This window comes from Macaca fascicularis, chromosome 5 (genome assembly GCF_037993035.2).
Source record: "Macaca fascicularis isolate 582-1 chromosome 5, T2T-MFA8v1.1".
NCBI lineage: Eukaryota > Metazoa > Chordata > Mammalia > Primates > Cercopithecidae > Macaca > Macaca fascicularis.
In genome coordinates, this window is record NC_088379.1 from 94,577,116 (window position 1) to 94,598,880 (window position 21,765).

Genomic DNA, 21,765 nt, shown 5'->3' on the forward strand with positions numbered 1-21,765 from the left:
AACATATTCAGGTTTTAAAAGAGCTGCCACATGGTTCAGACTGTAGGAGAAAGTAAATGGCAGTTACATGGAGACACATTTTAAGACATATAAAGAAGAAATAACAGTCACTTCTATTGATGGAATAGATTTTCTCAGAAGGTAGTGAAATTCCTAATAATCGAAGATGGGCAAAAATTATAATGTGATACTACTTGTTATCCATTCTACTCATAGAAATTTTTAAAAAAGAAAAGAGTGGCCAGGCACAGTAGCTCATGCCTGTAATTTGGGAGGCCAAGGCAGGCAGACTGCTTGAGCCCAGGAGTGCAAGACCAGCCTGGGCAATATAGCAAAACCCCATTTCTGCAAAACATACAAAAATTAGCCAAGTGTAGAGGCATGCGCCTATAATTCCAAGTACTCAGGAGGCTGAGGTGGGAGGATCACTTGAGCCCGGGAGGTTGAGGCTGCAGTGAGTCATGCTCACACCACTGCACTCCAGTCTGGGTGACAAAGTGAGGCCCTATCTCAAAAAGAAAAGAAAAGTAACTCAAAGAGTTGGATAAAAAACCAAAGAGTAATAAAAAATATATATTTTTAAGTAAAAACAAGAAAAAGAAAAAAGAGAAATGAATGTTGGAAAGAAATATTGGTGGGATCTAAAGTGGCTCGAATTTCTGGAAGGCAATTTGGCAGTGCCCAGCAAAAGTTAGAGCTTCTTCATAGGTCATTCTCTCTCCAACCAGGCCTCTGAACACAGGGGAAGGGCAAGCAACAGTAAGCAAGACTCATATCTTATACAAAGGGACTGCCAGATATTTGCAACATACTGTTATCGGGGCTGGAGTGGGAAGAAGGCGATAAAACTCATGTCAAGTGTAATCTTTTTTTATAAGTCTACATGATCACAGAAAAACTTTAGAAGGACATATACATATATTAAGTGGTTTTTTTGGGGGGGTTGTCAAATCTTGAATAATTCTTATTTTCTCCTCTTAAGTTTTCTGTAGTTCCTCATTTTATACTCCAGACGTGTTACTATCACAACAAGAAAATTAAAGGTTATTATAAAAAGTTAAATTCTCTATATAAACACAAGTCAAGACCTATTGCTGAACTCCATGATGGTAGAGTGAAGAGGTCTGCAAATACTCTCCTAAAAAAAAATGTATAAAACCAGACCAAACAAAAGAAGTTCCAGGGCTCTAGAAATTGATCAAAGATATAAAAATTAAATTGAGAAACATTTATTCATGAATGGGAGATGAAGTGTAGTTAAGAATAGTGGGAGTTTGCAGCACTCTTGCCTAGGCCTGTTTCCAAACCCTCCATGCCCTAGGCTGGGCTGGCATAGTAGTGTTACCACAGGAGGAACCAGCAGCGAAAACTAGTGGCTTTGGTGATTTGGAAGAGAGGACAAAAACCCACACCCAGTGGATCATGTATCTAACAAAGGACTTGTATCCAGAACATAAAGAACTTTTATAATTCAATAAAACCAAAATGACACAACTAAGAAACAGGCAAAAGATATGAAAACACATTTAGCCAAAGAAGATATACAATGGCTAATATGCATATGAAAATATGCCCAATATCATTAGTCATGAAGAAATTGAGATAGCACTACTAACTTACTACAATGGTTATAAGAAAGAAAACTAACAATACTATATGTTGGCAAGGATATAGAGAAACTAGAACCCTCATTCATTACTGGTGAGAATATAAAATGGTACAACCACTTTGGAAAAGGTTGGCAGTTTCTTAAAATGTTAAATGCAAAATTACCACACAACCCAGTAATTCTACTCCTAAGTACCTACCCAAAAGAAACGAAAATCCATATCCACACAAAGACTTGACTTGTATATTAATGTTCCTAGCAGCATTACTGATAATAAAATCAGAAACAACCCAAGTATCTATCAGTGAATGAATAAAATGTGATATATCATAAATAGAATATTATTCAACAATAAAAATGATATGCTAATACATGCTACAACATGGATGAACCTCATAAACATTATGCTAAGTGAAAAAAGCTGATCACAAGAGAACATATAAGTTCCATTTATATCAAATGTCCTGAAAAGGCAAACGTATAGTGACATAAAGCAAATTAGTGGTTGTCCTGTGGGGGTGGGGAGGGATGGTGAGAATGTTCTAGAATTGGATTTTGATGATGCTTGCACAGTTGGTCAATTTACCAAAAGTCATTAAACTGTACAGTTTTAATGAGTATACATATGGTATGTAAATTATACCTCAAAAGAGCTGTTAATAAAATAGAAAGTCAACAAGTGCTTGGTAACTTCCTCTCAAAATAAGACTACTGTCAGTAGAAATAATATATGATATTAATATTTTTGAAAGATTCCATATTCTTCAGTCTAATAACATACTATTGCTTTTCAATAATTCTAGATGAAATAGATAACTTTTGGAGTGGGTCACTTTTAAGAGATTACTACTGCTACACTAATGTACAAAAAACCTGAAACACAGAAACATTTATACACGTAGAATCCTTTGGTTATTTGGAAAAAGGTGGAAAGCTATTAATGTCACTATTTTACATCTTTTGTTCATCATTTTTGGCAGTTTTAACAAGACAAAAGATTTAAACAGAAAAGAACCATCTTGTAGGAGGTCACTATCAATTAAATCTGAAAAAATATTCTTGGAAAGATTATTCTTGCCATCATTTCTCAACATATTTACTGGAATGTAAAGTTAAAAACAGAATAGTGTTTTGAATTTTTATAAAATTACAAAGACTCGGGCTGGGTGCAGTGGCTCATGCCTGTAATTCCAGTGCTTTGGGAGGCCGAGGCGGGAGGACTGCTTGAGCCCAGGGGTTTGAGGCTGTAGTGAGCTGTGATCTCACTATTGCACTCCAGCCTGGGCTAAAAAGCAAGACCCTAACTCAAAACAAAAAAAAAAATTATAAAGACACATTTAAAGTTAATGACCTTAATGCTGTAGGAGAATTACAGCGTTACAGTGTCAAATGAAGACTCACTTGTTTATATATAGTTTCAGAAAAGTCAAATGTGCAGAAAACTAGGCCTATGTGATTTCTTTACAGCGTAAACCACAGGAAAAAAAAATCTATGACATCATTTCTTTACATTTTAACTAAAACTTCCTTCCTAAACATTAAAGAAATCTTTGGAATTTAACCACAAAAGCAAATTAAGTTCTTATTTTTTGGCAACTTTATATCAAAATTCTCTTTCAACAACTGTTTCTCTTTAGCGTATCATTTTCACTGCCACTCTGTACATTTTTCATAGAATAAAACATTTGTCTGAATTCTATTGAATTATTATTTTGTTTTGTTTTGAGACAGAGTCTTGCACTGTTGCCTAGACTGGAGTGCAGTGGCGTGATCTCGGCTCACTGCATCCTCCACTTCCCAGGTTCAAGTGATTCTCCTCACCTCAGCTTCCCAAGTAGCTGGAAATACAGACACCTGCCACCACACCTGGCTAATTTTTTTTTGTATTTTTAGTAGAAATGGGGATTCACTATGTTGGTCAGACTGGTCTCGAACTCCTGACCTCGTGATCCTCCCACCTCAGCCTCCCAAAGTGCTGGGATTACAGGCGTGAGCCACCACCTCCAGTCTATTGTATTATTTTAAGTAATGTATACATTTTTATACAATGAAATAGAATAAAAATTTAATAATTCCATAGTAATGTTCTCTATCTCATTTTTTTTTTTTTTTTTTTTTTTTTTTTTTTTTTTTTTTTTGAGACGGAGTCTTGCTCTGTCACCCAGGCTGGAGTGCAGTGGCCGGATCTCAGCTCACTGCAAGCTCCGCCTCCCGGGTTTACGCCGTTCTCCTGCCTCAGCCTCCCGAGTAGCTGGGACTACAGGCGCCCGCCACCTCGCCCGGCTAGTTTTTTTTTTTTTTGTATTTTTTAGTAGAGACGGGGTTTCACCGTGTTAGCCGGGATCGTCTCTCGATCTCCTGGCTTCGTGATCCGCCCGTCTCGGCCTCCCAAAGTGCTGGGATTACAGGCTTGAGCCACCGCGCCCGGCCTGATTTGCCAAAATATTAAGTTAACTTGAAAAAAGAAGATACCATAAAAATAAATAAGAAGTACCATAATGTTCTTTTGAAATTGGTTAAAGTACTGAATTGGTAGAAAAACTAATACAACTAGTAAGGATATATTTACCAACTTTGTTTAGAAAGGCATTCCTCAATCCAAAATTACTTTTCTTTAATTCACATATATACTATTATTCTTATGATTTCACTTTCATATTTACATTCTCATTCATCTGTAGTTTAAATCATAAGGAAGAAACCCAACCAATTATTTTTCTCCAAGTGACTAGCCATTACAAAATTGCTTTAATTTGTTATTTTAATATCTGATAGGGTAGCCCCTCCAAGGTTAACATTCTTAAAGGCGGTAGCTGAAATAATTCAAAGTTGGAGTAAAACAAAACATGGAATTTTTTCCCATGAACCATTCATTGAATGATTTTTTAAACTCTCCAGTCTGCCTATTTACATGTTAATTATACAATTTACATAATTATACTATTACTCACTGCAGTATCACTATTTAAACCATTGTAAATTCATATTTGCAGATAACAGCTAAAGTATGCTTGCTTATAGTTTCCATTCCAGGAACTACTGGACAAAAGTTTCTTCCTTGTCTCTAAAATTTAATTTCCCTAATTCAGTTTTAAGATTTAGATCACATTGAGAGTATGGTCGCACCGGAAAAGAAGAGATTCTCTTCCCTCACAGGGTTTCGCCATTGCCCGGGGCCCCAAGAAGCACTTGAAGCCTGTTGCAGCTCAGAAGCATTTGGATGCCCGACAAACTAACAGGTGTATCTCCACCTTGTCCATTGACAGGTCCCCACAAGCCGAGGGAATGTCTTCCCCTGATTGTCTTCCTCAGGAATAGACTCAAGTACACATTGACTGGAGATGAGATACGTATGCAACGCTTCATCAAAATTGATGGTAGGGTTCGAGCGGACAGCACATACCCTGCTGGATTCATGGATGTCATCAGCATCAAGAACACAGGTAAATATTTCCGCCTGGTCTATGGCACCAAGGGCCGTTTTGCCATTCACCACATCACAGTGGAAGAGGCAAAGTAAAGGTTGTGCAAAGTGAGGAAGAGCACTGTGGGGATGAAGGGAATCCCACACCTGGTGACTCATGATGCTACCCAAATCCGCTCATCAAGATGAATGAAACTGTGCAGACTGATTTAGGGACCGGCAAGATAATCAACTTGATCAAATTCGACATGGGCAATGTGTGTATGGTGATTGGTGGAGCCAGCCTCAGTCGTCTTGGTGTGACCAACAGGGAAAGACATCCTGGTTCTTTTGATGTGGTGCATGTGAAGGATGACAATGGCAACAGCTTTGCCACAAGGGTTTCTGACAGTTTTGTCACTGGCAATGGCAATAAGCCTTGGATTTCTCTCCTTAGGTGAAAGGGCATCCGACTTAAAACTATTGCGGAAGAGAAAGACAAGAGGCTGGCCACCAAACAAAGCAGTAGCTAAATTATAGTAGCAGCATATCTTTTTTCTTTGCACAAATAAACAGTGAATTCTCGTTTAAAAGAAAAAAGAAAGATTAGATCACATTAATCTAACTCTTGGTCTTAACAGTCTTTGTTACCCAATTAGCCCATTCTTTTACTTCCTATGCTGCTTCATGCTGGTGGGCGCTTCCTACCACTATCATTAAAGCTTACTTATGCTGATGCTCACTCAAAACAACTGACCCTAAAACAAATCTCCTAGATTCTAGTGATTTTACCCATACTCTCTCACAGCTTCTTAACACTAATCTATAACTAAGTAATTGACCACATGCTACGATCTGTTATAGCAGCCTGAAGAGACTAAGACACCATGCTTTTGTTTGATTTCTGAATTCTGTATAACATAGATGAAAATTCTACTTGCACTACAAGTTTACAGAAGAAAATATATAATGCCTTTGTTTGCCTTTCATTAACCTCTTCTTCCTCAAATACTTCAATTATTGGTTTACTGTATAGAGAAGCACAACTAAATGTTTAATTCTGGTTAAAGTTTGGTCTAAATCCAATAATATAAACAGTCTCTTCAGATCACAGAGTTCCTTTCATTTTATTTAAAATAAAGTACAATGAACCAATAGTAACAGTATTAAGGAAACTACCATAAAGCAAGACACAAAGTAGCCTGCCATTTCACAAAGGTAAAATTTTTAGGATGCTACATAGCTTACAATGTATTTTCACATTATTGTTTGATTTGATGTACACAACAATCCAATTTAGGCTGCTATTATCCCTATTCAATAGGTGAAGAAAGTGAGAGAGGCTAAGTATCTTGCCCAAGTTCAAACACCCAGCAAGTGGCCTACCCAAGATTCAAAGCAAAGCTATGTCATTCCTGCTCTCAAATCCTGCCCCAGTTCATTTCATGAAAAGCCTTCCCAAACCACAGAATAGCAACGCATTGTAAGATGAAGTGTATTGATTAGATGTTTCTGACTGCAAGTAATTGAAATTCCAGCTCAAATTGGCTAACATACTAATGACATTTATCATCATATTATAGTAATACAAAGGAGTTCAGTAGAAGGAAGACTCTAAGTTGGTGGATTCAGTGGTTCAAGGATATCATCACTATTCTACCATTCATCACCGTATAAAGTCTTCATCCTTAGGCTACCTTTATCTATCGGTTAGATGTCTGCCAGCAGCACCTGGAGTATATAATTCCTTGTAGGGAAATAGATTGTTAATATTACATGGAATATTTGTCTACATTTCTCAACTACCTTTACATTTAGATGGGAACATGTGACTGGGTCAAAGCAATGAACTGTGAGGAGAAGAGAGGTGAGTCACTTCCAGGATGAGACAGATAAAAGCATCTGCACCTCATCCATCTCTTACTTTCCCTGATGTAACCTTGGAGGATTCAAGGTCTCAAGTTAAGGTAGCAAATACTCCACAGAATGAAAGCAGCCTGGTACCAGAGTGGCCAGATGGAGGAGAGCTCCGTCAGCCTGCATTGGACGTTGATTAATCTGTAAATAAATCTTTGTTTCCTTGAGTTACTGGGATTCTAGTTTGACTGTTGTGACATTTGGCACTTATTACCCTAATGCGGATTGCATGGCTACCTGAGGGAAAGTCACACACTGGCCTGCCTGCACATTATCTGAGATGGAATATGTGCACCTGCATGGACTGCATGCAATTTTATAGTAAGAGAACTTCTCTAGTATTTAGTTGGACACTCAAAAGAGAAAAGTTGAAAATATTTACAATTATACTGCTAAATCTTACTAGATGGGAAACTGCAATTTTTATACAAAGAACCATCAGGACCGGGCGCGATGGCTCACACCTGTAATTCCAGCACTTTGGGAGGCCGAGGAGGGCAGATCGCGAGGTCAGGAGATCGAGGCCATCCTGGCTAACACGGTGAAAGCCCTTCTCTACTAAAAATACAAAAAAATTAGCCGGGTGTGGCGGTGGGCACCTGTAGTCCCAGCTACTAAGGAGGGTGAGGCAGGAGAATGGCGTGAATCTGGGAAGCGGAGCTTGCCGTGAGCAGAAATCACGCCACTGCGCTCCAGCCTGGGCGACACCGCAAGACTCCGTTGCAAAAAGAAAAAAAAAAAAAAGACGGAGGCTCGCTCTGTCGCCCAGGCTGGAGTGCAGTGGTGCAATCTTGGCTCACTGCAAGCTCCGCCTCCCGAGTTCACGCCATTCTCCTGCCTCAGCCTCTGGAGTAACTGGGACTACAGGCGCCTGCCGCCACACCAGGCTAATTTTTTTTTGTATTTTTAGTAGAGACGGGGTTTCACCGTGTTAGCCAGGATGGCTTCGATCTCCTGACCTCGTGATCTGCCCACCTCGCCCTCCCAAAGTGCTGGGATTACAGGCGTGAGCCACCGCACCCGGCCAAGATAAAATGTTTTCCAGTCATGTCCTTGGTCTTCAAATGACTTATCTAAACGTAAAATACACTTAAGTGAAACTTCTAAATCTAGAGAATGGGATTCTGTTTTGTGCAACATTAATTTAACAACTACTACTGTCCAGCCCAGAGCAAGAGGCAAGAAATACAAATAAGATACGATCCTTTCTGTCTAAACTTTACAGTCTGCTACTGAGAAAGACAAATAGTACAGGCAAGTTGAACAGATGGTGAAGTATTACCTAAAATCTAACAAGAGAGCACCACACTGCTCCCTAATGGCTAGAATCAGAGTGTAGTCAGTGACGAAAACCAGGAATTGCCAGGTATGCAAGGCTCCAAACAAAACTCATGTTCTTTCTTTCTTCTTCTCTTTTTCTTTTTTTGAGGCAGAGTCTCACAAGCTCCATCGCCCATGCTGGAGTGCAGTGGCACGATCTCTGCAACCCTGCCCCCGGGTTCAAGAGATCCTCATGCATTAGCCTCCTGAGAAGCTGGGACCACAGGTGTGTGCCACCACTCCCAGCTAATTTTTTTTTGTATTTGTAGTAGAGATGGGGTTTTGTCATGTTGGCCACATTGGTCTTGAACTCCTGGCCTTAAGTGATCCACCTACATTGGCCTCCCAAAGTGCTGGGATTACAGGTGTGAGCCACTGTGCCTGGACAAAACTCATGTTCTTTCTAAAACTCCAAATAAAAAACAGCTTTTTTTTTTTTTAACAAAAATCAAGAAATTAATCTTGGTATTTAAAAAACCTAACTGTAGTCTGCATGGGATGAACCTGATACCAAACATCAAACTAGAACTAAAGCCGGGCATGGTGGCTCACACCTGTAATCCTAGCACTTTGGGAGGCCGAGGCGGGTGGATCACCTGAGGTCAGGAGTTCGAGACCAGCCTGGCCAACATAGTGAAACCCTGTCTCTACTAAAAATACAAAAATCAGCCGGGTGTGGAGGTGGGTGCCTGTAATCCCAGCTACATGGGAGGCTGAAGCAGGAGAATTGCTTGAACTCAGGAGGTGGAGGTTAGAGTAAGCTGAGATCATACTACTGCACTCCAGCCTGGGCAACAGAGCAAGACTCTTATCTCCACCTCCCCCCACAACCAAAAAAAAACTACAAAGATAACCATCATGGTCTTGAATCTTGAACTTATGCAATATTTGTTTGTTGTACTACTTAAGAAAATTTGATTCTACTAAATAGAGAACAAGAGAAACAATGAGGACAGATACAACTACATATAGATAATATGCAAGGAAGTAGCTTAACAGACTGTCTTAATCTGTTCACACTGCTACAACAAAAAATACCATAAACTGGGTGTGCTTATAAACAAGAGAAATTTATTTCTCATAGTTCTAGAGGCTGGGAAGTCCAAGATCTAAGGCGCCTGCAGATTCAGTGTCTAATGAGGGCTGGCTTTCTGGTTCCATAAATGGCTATCTTTTTGCTGTTTCCTTACATGGCAGGGGGTCAAGGAACTCTCTGGGGTCTCTTTTATAAGGGTAATAGTCCCATTCATGAAGATACCACGTTCATGACCCAATCACCTCCCAAAGTCCTCAATTCCAAATATCATCACATTGGAGAATAGGTTTCAACATGTGAATTTTGGAGGTACAAACATTTGCTCTATGGCATTCCACCTCTGGTCCTCTCAAATTCGTATCCTTTTCGCATGCAAAATACATTCATTCCATCTCAACAGTCCCTAAAATCTTAACTCTCATCAGCATCAACTCAAAAGTCTAACATCCAAAGTCTCATCTAAATATCATCTAAATCAACTATGGGTAAGACTCAAGGTACAATTCATACCAAGGCTAACTCCTCTCTAGCTGTAAGTCTGTGAAATCAAACAAGTTATGAGCTTCCAAAATACAAAGGTGGGTCAGGCATAGGATAAACACTCCCATTCAAAAAGGGGAAACAAAAGAAGAAAGGAATGGCAGGTCCTGAAAAAATCCAACCCAATGGAACAAATTTCATTAGACCTTAAGGCTCAAGAATAATCCTTTTTGGCTCAATCTCTGACCTTCAGGCCACTAGGACCTGCCCCCACAGCTTTGCTGGGCAGAGGTTGAGCCCCTAAGTCTCTAGGTGCTCCTGCCCCAACGGCTTGCTGGGTTGGTCCTGCAGCAACTCTCTGCCTAAATCTCACACTGTGTCTCTGAAATGTTGGTCCCATCCTTTGAAACCTATATAGGGGCAGCCAGGCTACCATGTCTCATGCAGTCTGTGAACTGGCAGAGGCAGCTCTATGTGGTCACTAAAGTTTGCTGCCTGTACCCTTCGGAAGGGCAGCCACCTTGCTTCACTGGGCCTGTTGGAGCCACACTTGGGCAGCTGTGAAGTGTGGCACTACAGTGTGGGAGCTGAGCCTAAGATGTAAGGAGGTGGTGCTAGGTAGCACTTTCTGAAGTCCCAGAAGCACCAGGCACAGTAGTCCCTCCTTTGAAACTACTCTGCCTTCAAGGAACTTGCACTCTGGGCCTGGAATGGGAGTAATAGCTCTGATGATTTCTAAATTGCCTTTGGGGTAATTCTTCCCTTGTCTTGGAGAATAGCTCCTGGCTTCTGTTGACATGGCTGATACATATTAATTTCCTATAAGGAAATGCTTTAGTTAAATATACAATTTAATTGCTCACAAGTTCTTCCTTCCACAAAATAATAGAACACAAATACAATTCAGTCAAATTCTTCAACACTTTGTAACAAAAAACCATGTTTCCTCCAGTTTCCAACAACATGTTCCTCATTTCCATTTGAGACCTCATCAGAATGGTGTTTGCCATACATATTACCATGATCAGGAAAGGCTGATGTGGCAGAGAAGGCAAGAGCAACAGGACATTTGAATGTTAAGTAACACAGAATTCAGGGAGTGTGGTCCTTTCCTCCCACTTAAGACCTTTCGAAGTAGATAAACCTACCCTCATCCTTTTCCTCTTTCTTCTTGCCGTGATTTAAGTTGATTCAATAAATCCCATGAATGGAATATTTCAATTTGGTACATGACTTTCTGTAATGCAGTCGTAAGTTCCTGCTTGTGCTATGGGGTATGTGGAAGATAGCTGATGGTACCAGGTTGTAAGACTACAGGAACAGAGGTCCCCAAGTTAGAGAGAAAGGCTACGAGGCCTGGGACATTGTTGAAATTATCAGCACCAGCATGAACTGGGGACAAATCAGGAGGGGTGGACTGTTAGGCACTGATATTACCAAGAGAACCAATTCACAAATTCACCAGTCATAGATTTGAGACCTAAATTCACCAGAAATCATAATATCCAGAGTATAAGAATCTACACATGCATTTCAACTCCTCCTTCTTCATCCACTAAAATATGCAAACTACCAGTTTCAGCCCACCGGTCTTTAATACATCCTGATGCCATATTGGACAGAACAGCAGGAGAAGCAGAAAATCTGACTCACGATTCACCTGACAGAAACAGAATCATCCAAAAGTGACATTTAAAACTAGAAGAGACTAAAATAACATGAATTGGCAACTATAATTTCCTACGCTGCCTCAGGATAGGTGGTTTACTGAAAATAAAACAGATTTGTTACAGTAAAGCAGCTAAATTTTCTTTGTACATGATTGGCAATACATTTTTGAGCCTACTGTAGTCTCATGAGCAGCAAAATTTCTTAACACTAACATGGCAAAGAGTTTTAAAAAGAAATGAGGAAGATAAAGTAGGTTCATCAATGGACATAGAAACTGAGTTTATTGGAACCAATCTGTGTCCCACTTCAAGAGTATACACACACACACCAAATATCTAGTACTCATTATACTGTCTGAAGTATTACTATCTTCAGCAGCAGGATACTTGAGCAGTTGCTACATATATGTCTAAGTATATAAGTTCCAAATGTTGGGGTTCAAAAAGCTATACCCCAAAATATGATGCTTTGTCATGCTGGGTACTTTTAATTAAAAGGTCTCAGAAATGAGCCTCAGAACCAAGCTCTCTCTCTGCCTTTCCACTCTCCTGACCCGCCCTCAGTCTCTCTGATCCTTTTTCTTTCCTAAAGCACTGAGAGTGACTCTCTCTGGAATTTCCTTATCTGATTAAGGAAGCTTCTTTCCAAAAGAAATGCAATTGTCTTAAGACCTACTTCCTGAGAATCTCATCAAATAACCATGAAAAATTATCCATCAGAAAAGAGACTAAAAGTTGTCACCATATCCACATTGACTTTTCATCTGTTCCTCTGAGGATAGCTCCAAGAGACTGGCTGGGAAACTTTATCTGCATAAAAAGACAACCTTCCTTCACAGTGAAGTTCCACCCCTCACCTTTCCACCACCTCACCACAGGTCAGGGAAACGCTGTCCCAGGCCATTGTTCTTTGAATCCATTTTTAAAATTATTTGAATCTCACTTGAAAAATTATTTACTACCTCTCTAAAATTACCTGCAGCTCCCTACTTCTCTGTTCCCCAAAAAGAAGGCATTTAAGCTTCAACCACCTGGCCCTTCTTTGAATCTCATATTTGTGGGACTCTCATATCCATACACACATTAATAAATTTGCAACTCTTTATGTCCTATTAATCTATTGCCAGTCGTTTCTATAAAATTGCAGAAAGAGCAGAGGAAAAGCTTTCTCTTCACCCCTACACAAAGTAAAAAGTAGTATATCAGCTCATTAAATGTGTTAATGTGTGACTTAGTTCTCCCTTTTTTGTTATGATTTTTTGTGTTGTTCTCCAAAAGCTATCTTTTTCCAGACATGCTATGGTACAACTGTTGAAAATGTATTTCCTCCTACAGTAAAACCGAGACATAGCACAATCAAAGGCCAACCTTAAGGAGAAGGGTAGAAACGATTGAGAATTATTCATCTACCAGAGTGAATAATCTCTTAAACTGTGTGATTTTTATGTCAACTTTAACTGTAATTTTATACATGCTTTGGATATAAATTAAGGGAAAATATAAAGTTTTATACATGAGTTAGTGTGCATTCCAATCAAGGTAGAGATCAATATATTGCAGGTCAAGGGAAAGAAGTAAAGATCTAATCAGACAATCAGAGATTACTACCAATCTGCATGACAAATAGGTCAATCTGCTGCCTCATTCTACACATTTTCAGTTCTATATTGTTTCTTTTATAAAGCTAGAAAAATAGAAGGGCCACCTCTGCAGTAAAATGAAAGTCAGTATTTTACACATAGATAAATCAGATTTTGAAGGAAACTCTTTGGGGTGATAAAAAAAAAAGAATAACCACATGGTTACCTGCATGCTACTAAGCCTCAGAGTTAAAAGGAAAAGACAGAGTGACACACAGGGTGCTGAAAAGTTTTGAGCCTGGAAACAAGGTCATCCTGCAGTTTCACTAAGAAAACTTAATCTATGGGGCTTGTCTACCATCTGGTGACCATTTGTTGTGTGTGTGTCAAAAATTGCCCAGATATTTCTAAACATTTCAGAATGCCATCAGAAGCTACAGCAAATTGCAGCTCTTTCTGAAAAGCAAAAAAAAAAGGAGGATCTGGCCTGAGTGTGATTTTTTAAGTGAGCAGTTAAGGTGATAATAAAGAATATTTCTCATTTAATACATTTTAGAAAATAAAATGTCCCTATGGAATACAGTAGCAACTTGCAATATAAATATGTATAATTCCCATACAGATGTATGCATTTTCTACATAGTACAATCAAAATTTAAATTACAGCATCCTATAAATTATATAATGGACAATATTTGATTATTACAAAAGGTTTTGTACAAGCACCAGCAGAATAATTTAGAAATTCATGAATTCTAAAAATTCTAAAACCCCAGAAACAAGCACATTTTCCCAAGGGTTTTATTTCAGTGTTATTTATGAATGCTACTGTGTAATAACAACCATTCATTTCTACAGTTTAAGGATAAACAAACATTTATCAATCAGGCTTTTCCACCATCACTTTCAGAAATTATGCTGAAACAGAAACTCCAGAATTACTACATGAAAATAGAAATATAAAAAAGAAAAATGTCACGCACATACTCAAAAGTAATAAATTAATGGTTACTTCAATTCCTTCTCAAGCTAGCCGCAAGATTTTTCTAATAGCTACAATGAAGCATTCATGTTTAACTATTCAGGGACAAGAAAGTCTAAAACGCTTGAAAGTGCTCTACTTTAAATCAAGTTGACTTAACGGAATAAATCAGCATGCATCTTTCACCTTTTTTGGAAACTAAAGTGCACAAATACGCTGAATGCCACCCCAAATCCTGCCTAATACCCATTTAAGTAGATAGGAATTTAAGTAACAAATCTTTCCCCACCTCCTGAGAAGGAAAAATAAGTTACACAAAAACATCTCATCAAAACAAGGAAGGCAAGGCCCTCTCCTAAAAACTGGCAGTAAACACAGAAGACAGAAGAAGGCCTATACTTACACAGATGGCTAGAGCTCCTGCCCCCATTCTCTCAGGAAGCGTCCAGAAGAACTGAGGAAGACCAGATGAAAATATTAAAATGACAGCAAAATACTAAAATTCCATTCAGCACATATTCTTTGATGTGAAAAACAGCTTCCAATCCAAAGTCCCCGAGGTAAGCGAAGCGCAGCTTCTAACATTTTAGGAAGACTGGTTTTGCTTCTCTTTCCGCTGAACCCACATGGCTGGAAGGACTGCCTGGAGTTGAAATTTGATCCACAGCCTTAGTGCTGGCAAGTAGAGGGAGTCACGTGACACGGGTCTTAAGTCGCTGACATCTTTTTCTTAAACCTGACTCCCTAGATCCCACACACAGGCTTCTTTGGCTTAGAAAACTGCCAGTCACCTGGTGGTATTCATTAATAGAACCAGTAGTGCATAAAGTGAAAACACAGACTTGCTTCCCAGACTCCACACAGCTCTAAGAAAAACGTACGCATTCAAACTCAGGTTTAAAACTGCAGGCACGTTATTCATTTTTTCTCAGGCAGTCTTCTCTTCTGCTGTTCTTTAGAAACCAGCTAAATTCTACCAAAATTTTTTTCCTTCCATCCTAACCCATCAGAATTGTTTTAAATGAAAATGCTCTATTTTATGTAGCTGTTACTACTTCTAATTACATATGAGTTGTCTTATAAAATATACTGATGATAAACATAATCTAGAGACGTCTAGACAGCCATAATTCTACATATATGATTTGCAGTCTGAAAAATTAGCTTCTAACTGACTTTTCAGTAACTTTCTATTCTACATGCTGTCACGAGAAAATCTGATAGATTTTAAATTTTCCAAATATTTGAACTAATAGCTAAAATAGTCACTTCAGGTAAGCCAAAAGGAAACTATCCTATTTTTATTTTTTTATCATTTTTTCTGTCAATTTTTTTTTTCTTTTGCTGGACCTATTGACACATCCTCTAAGTCCTCTCCCCTCACCCCCAACCTCCCAACAGGCCCTAATGTGTGTTGTTTCCCCTCTCTGTATCCATGTGTTCTAAATGTTCAACTCCCACTTATGAGTGAGAACATGTAGTGTTTGGTTTTCTGTTCCTGTGGTAGTTTGCTGAGGATGACTGCTCATAGCTTCATACATGTCCCTGCAAAAGACATGATCTTGTTCCTTTTTATGGCTGCATAGTATTCCATGGTGTATATGTACATTTTCTTTATCCAGTCTATCATTGATGTGCATTTGGGTTGGTTCCATGTCTTTGTTATTGTAAATGGTGCTGCAATAAACATACATGTGCATGTGTCTTTACAGCAGAATGATTTATATTCCTTTGGGTATATACCCAGTAATGCGATTACTGGGTCAAATGGTATTTCTGGTTCTAGATCCTTGAGGAATCTCCATACTGTCTCCCACAATGGTTGAACTAATTTACATGCCCATCTACAGTGTAAAAGTGTTCCTATTTCTCTATATCCTCTCCAGCATCTATTGTTTCCTGACTTTTCAATAAATGTCATTCTAACTGGTGTGATATAGTATCTCATTGTGGTTTTGATTTGCATTTCTCTGATTATCACTGATGTTGAGCTTTTCTTCATAGGTTTGTTGGTCACATAAATGTCTTCTTTTGAGAAGTGTCTGTTCATATCGTTTGCCCACTTTTTGATGGGGTAGTTTGTCTTTCTCCTGTAAATTTGTTTAAGTTCCTTGTAGATTCTGGATATGAGACGTTTGTCAGATGCATAGCTTGCAAATATTTTCTCCCATTCCATAGGTTGCCTGTTCACTCTAATGATAGTTTCTTTTGCTGTGCAGAAGCTCTTTAGTTTAATTAGATCCCATTTGTCAATTTCAGCTTCTGTTGCCATTGCTTTTGGCATTTTTGTCATGAAGCCTTTGCCCATGCCTATGCCCTGAATGGTATTGCCTAGGTTTTCTTCTAGGGTTTTTATGGTTTTGGGTTTTACATTTAAGTCTTTAATCCATCTTAAGATAATTTTTGTATAAGGTGTAAGGAAGGGGTCCAGTTTCAGTTTTCTGCATGTAACTAGCCAGTTTTCCCAGCACCATTTACGAATGGGAGATCATTTTCCCATTGCTTGTTTTTGTCAGGTTTGTTGAAGATCAGATGGTTGTAGATGTGTGGCGTTATTTCTGAGGTCTCTGTTCTGCTCCATTGGTCTATATGTCTGTTTTGGTACCAGTACTGTGCTGTTTGGTTACTGTAGCCTTGTAGTATAGTTTGAAGTCAGGTAGCATGATGCCTCCAGCTTTGTTCTTTTTGCTTAGGATTGTCTTGGCTGTATGGGGTCTTCTTTGATTCTGAATGAAATTTAAATAGTTTTTTCTAATTCTGCGAAGAATGTCAATGGTAGTTTGATGGGAATAGCATTGATTCTATAGATTACTTTGGGCAGTAGGGCCATTTTCATGATCATGATTCTTCCTATCCATGAGGATAGAATGTTTTTCCATTTGTTTGTGTTTCCTCTTATTTCCTTGAGCAGTGGTTTGTAGTTCTCATTGAAGAGGTCCTTCACATCCCTTGATAGCTGTATTCCTATGTATTTTATTCTCTTTGTAGTGATTGTGAATGGGAGTTCATTCATGATTTGCCTCTCTGCTTGCCTATTGTTGGTGTAAATGAATGCTTGTGATTTTTATACATTGATTTCGTATCCTGAGAGCTTGCTGAAGTTCCTTATCAGTTCAAGAAGTTTTGGGGCTGAGATGATGGGGTTTTCTAAATCTAAAATCATATCATCTGCAAACAGAGATAACTTGATTTCTTCTCTTCCTATTTGACTACCCTTTATTGCTTTCTCTTGTTTAATTGCCTTGGCCAGAACTTTCAATACTATGTTGAATACAAATGGTGAGAGAGGGCATCCTTGTCTTGCACCAGTTTTCAAAAGCTGCTTTCAGCTTTTGCCTTTTCAATATGATATTGGCTGTGAATCTGTCATAAATAGCTTTTATTATTTTGAGATATGTTCCATCAATACCTAGTTTATTGAGAGTTGTTAACATGAAAGTATGTTGAATTTTACCAAAGGCCTTTTCTGCATCTATTGAGATAGTCGTGTGGTTTTTGTCTTTGGTTCTGTTTATGTGATGGATCACATTTATTGATTTGTGTATGTTGAACCAGTCTTGCATCCCAGAGATGAAGTCGACTTGATCATGGTGGGTAAGTTTTTTGATGTGCTGCTGGATTCGGTTTGCCGATATTTTACTGAGGATTTTTCGCATCAATGTTCATCTGGGATATTGGCCTGAAGTTTTTTGTTGTTGTTGTGTTTTTCCCGGTTTTGGTACCAGGATGATGCTGGCTTCATAAGATGAGTTAAGGAGGAGTCCCTCCTTTTCAATTGTTTGGAATAGTTTCAGAAGGAATGATACTAGCTCCTCTTTGTATTTCTGGTAGAATTCAGCTGTGAATCAATCTGGCCCTGGGCTTTTTTGGTTGGTAGGCTATTAATTACTACAATTTCAGGCTTGTTATTGGTCTATGCAGGGATTCAACTTCTTCCTGGTTCAGTCTTGGTAGGGTGTATGCATCCAGGAGTTTAACCATTTCTTCTAGATTTTCTAGTTTGTTTGCATAGAGGTGTTTGTAGTATTCTCTGACGGTAGTTTGTATTTCTGTAGGATCAGTGTGATATCCCCTTTATCATTTTTTATTGTGTCTATTTGATTCTTCTTTCTCTGTTTTCTTCTTTATTAGTCTAGCCAGCAGTCTATCTATTTTGTTAATTTTTTCAAAAAAAAAAAAAAAACAAGCTTCTGGATTTATTTTTTGGAGGGTTTTTCGTGTCTTTATCTCCTTCAATTCTTCTCTGATCTTAGTTATTTCTTGTCTTCTGCTAGGTTTTGGATGAATTTCCTCTTGTCTCTCTAACTCTTTAAATTGCGATGTTATGGTGTCAATTTGAGATCTTTATAGTTTTCTGATGTGGGCATTTAGTGCTATAAATTTCCCTCTTAACACTGCTTTAGCTGTGTCCCAGAGATTTTGGTACATTGTCTCTTTGTTCTCATTGGTTTCAAAGAACTTCTTTGAATTTCTGCCTTAATTTCATTACTTACCCAGAAGTCATTCAGGAGAAGGCTGTTCAATTTCTATGAAATTGTGTAGTTTTGAATGAGTTTATTAATCCTGAGTTCTAATTTGATTGCACTGAGAGACTGTTTATGATTTCAATTCTTTTGCATTTGCTGAGGAGTGTTTTACTTCCAATTATTTCCAATTACGTGGTCAATTTTAGAATAATTGCCATGTGGCACTGAGAACAATTTATAGTCTGTTCATTTGGGGTAGAGAATTCTGTAGACATCTACTAGGTCCACTTGATCCAGAGCTGAGTTCAAATCCTGAATATCCTTGTTAATTTTCTGTCTCTTTGATCTGTCTAATACTGACAGTGGGATGTAAAAGTCTCCCACTATTATTGTGTGGAAGTCTAAGTCTCTTTGTAGGTCTCTAAGAACTTGTTTTATGAATCTGGGGGTTCCTATATTGGGTGCATATATATTCAGAATAGTTAGCTCTTCTTGTTGAATTGTTCCTTTTACCAATATGTAATGCCCTTCCTTGTCTTTTTTATTTTTGTTGGTTTAAAGTCTGTTTTATCAGAGACTAGGATTGCAACCCCAGGTTTTTTTTTTTTTTTTGTCTTTGCTTTTTTGCTTTCCGTTTGCTTGACAAATTTTCCTCCATCCCTTTATTTTGAGGCTGTGTGTGTGTCTTTGCACGTAAGATGGGTCTCCTGAATACAGCACACTGTTGGGTCTTGACTCCTTATCCAATTTGCCAGTCTGTGTCTTTTAATGGGGGCATTTAGCCCATTTACATTTAAGATTAGTATTGTTATGTGTGAATTTGATCCTGTCATCATGGCGCTATTTGGTTATTTTGCACACTAGTCAATGCAGTTTCTTCGTAGTGTCATTGGTCTTTGTATTTTGGTATGTTTTTGCAGTGCCTGGTACTGGTTTTTCCTTTCCATATTTAGTGCTTCTTTCAGGAGCTCTTGAAGGGCAGGCCTGGTGGTAACAAAATGCCTCAGCATTTGCTTGTCTGGAAAGGATTTTATTTCTCCTTTGCTTATGAAGCTTAGTTTGGCTGGATATGAAATTCTGTGTTGAAAATTCTTTCTTAAAGAATGTTGAATATTGACCCCCAATCTCTTCTAGCTTATAGAGTTTCTGCTGAGAGTTCTGCTGTTAGTCTCATGGGCTTCCTTTTGTAGGTAACCTGGCCTTTCACTCTGGGTGCCCTTAACAGTTTTTCCTTCACTTCGACCTTCAAGAATCTGACGATTATGTGTCTTGGGGTTGCTCTTCGCATGGAGTATCTTAGTGGTGTTCTATGTATTTCCTGAATTTGCATGTTGGCCTGTCTTGCTAGCTTGGGGAATTTCTCCTGGATAATATCCTGAATTGTGTTTTCTAGCTTGTTTCCATTCTCCCCGTCTCCTTCTGGTACTCCAGTCAATCGTAGGTTCAGTCTTTTTATGAAGTCCCATATTTCTTGGAGGCTTTGTTCATTCCTTTTCATTATTTTTTCTCTACTCTTTTCTGCGTATCTTATTTCAGCAAGGTGGTCTTCAAACTCTGATATCCTTTCTTCCACTTGGTCAATTCAGCTGTTGATACTTACGTATACTTCACGAAGTATTTGTGCTGTTTTTTTCCAGCTCCATTAGGTCATTTATGTTCCTCTCTAAACTGGTTATTCTAGTTAGCAATTCCTCTAACTTTTTATCAAGGTTCTTAGCTTCCTTGCATTGGGTTAGAACGTGATCCTTTAGCTCATCATAGTTTTTTATTACTCATCTTCTGAAGCCTACTTCTATCAATTCGTCTGTCTCATCCTCCATCCAGTTCTGCACCCTTGATGGAGAGACGTGATCATTTGGAGGAGAAGAGGCACTCTGGCCTTTTGGGTTTTCAGCATTTTTTGGTTCATTCTTGCTCATCCTTGTGAGTTTACCTAGTTTCAGTCTTTGAGGATGCTGACCCTTGGATGGGGATTTTTGCGGGGCCTTTTTATTGTTGTTGTTGATGCTGTTGTTGTTGCTTTCTGTCTGTTTTTCTTTCAACAGTCAGGTCCCTCTTCTGTAGGGCTGCTACAGTTTTCTGGGAGTTTGCTTCAGGCCTTATTCATCTGATTCACTCCCATGCCTGGAGATGCCACTCAAGGAGGCTGGAGAACAGCAAAGATGGGTGCGTGCTCCTTCTTCTGGGACCTCTGACCTTGAGGGGCACCAACCTGATGCCAGTAGGATTTATCCCATATAGGGTGTCTGACAACCCCTGTTGGAGGGTCTCACCCAGTTGGGTGGCATGGGGAGCAGGACCCATTTAATGAAGCACTTTGTCCCTTGGTGGAGAGGGTGTATTTCACTGGGGCGAAACCCACTTGTCTGGGCTGCCTGGATTCCTCAGAACTACCAGTGGGAGAGGCTAAGTCTGCTGGTCCAAAGAGACTGCAACCACCCCTCCCACTATCGGCTCAGGCCCCGGGAGATCCAAATTCTGTCCCTGAGCCTCTGGCTGGAATTACTGGAGATCCTGCAGGGAAGACCCGCCCACTGAGGAAGGATGGGTCAGGGTTAGACCTGAAGAGGCACTCTAGTTGCCGACTGCCACAGCTGGTGTGTTGGGCTGTGGGGACAAGTCTTGGGACCAAGCTGTCCAGTCTCCCTGGCTCCAGCAGGGGAAAAGTGTAGCCTCGAGCTATAGAAATGAGTGCCACCCTTCCCTGGCCCAGAGAGCTTAGCGTGTTAGCCTATTGTGAGTCTCAGCGCTGGCTGCTACAAAAATTAACATATCTACTTCCAATATATTTTCTATGCTTGTTAAGAAAACATAATGCAGATCTAATTTATGATAATTTTATATCCCAATTTTTTTCACTTAACATTGTATCAGAGGCATGCATGCTCCCATGTTAATAACAGTATAAGCAAACTAAATCAGAAGTGGTATTACTTTTTGTACACACACCAGTTTCCTTAGTCATTCTCCCATTTTTAGACATTTATATAGTTTCTGATTTTATCTATGTATGACAGTAAGTAATGCTTTGTCCTTGCTCCGATTCTTTTCTGGTAGATTCCTGAAAGTGAAATTTCTGGAATACAAAGAACATGAATGTGGGCTGGACCAGTGCTTCTGACATGCACTGGCTCTGCAGTTTCTATTCTACAACCTACCCTACCCAAGAATGAATATTTTATAAAATATTTCCTAATATTTTAAACTATTCAGCAAGTGAAAACGGTTTCTCAATTTTAAACTTACATTCCTTTTTATTTTCAGTAAAATTAACAATATAAAAAAATCCTCATTAGCCATTT

The 21,765-nt window shown here is 39.0% G+C and overlaps 1 protein-coding gene and 1 pseudogene across 29 annotated transcripts in view; one reads left to right on the forward strand and one right to left on the reverse strand.

Moving 5' to 3' along the window:
• The window catches only part of FAM13A (family with sequence similarity 13 member A), a 371,035-nt gene that overhangs the window by 302,573 nt on the left and 46,697 nt on the right, over positions 1-21,765 (reverse strand). For 11 of the 29 annotated variants that reach the window (XM_074040146.1, XM_074040143.1, XM_074040147.1 and 8 more), the window contains exon 1: positions 14,401-14,642. The exons of 10 other annotated variants lie outside the window; for them this stretch is intronic. Coding sequence is in view for 12 of the 19 variants with exons in the window: in XM_074040130.1 (XP_073896231.1) it covers positions 14,401-14,427 (27 nt within the window). In the remaining 7 variants the exon portion in view is untranslated. Of the gene's footprint in view, positions 1-14,400; positions 14,643-21,765 lie in introns of those variants that run through there. 8 more of the 29 variants (XM_074040144.1, XM_074040132.1, XM_074040128.1 and 5 more) reach the window with 3 other exon arrangements.
• On the forward strand, positions 4,815-5,545 carry LOC102145931 (small ribosomal subunit protein eS4-like; annotated as a pseudogene).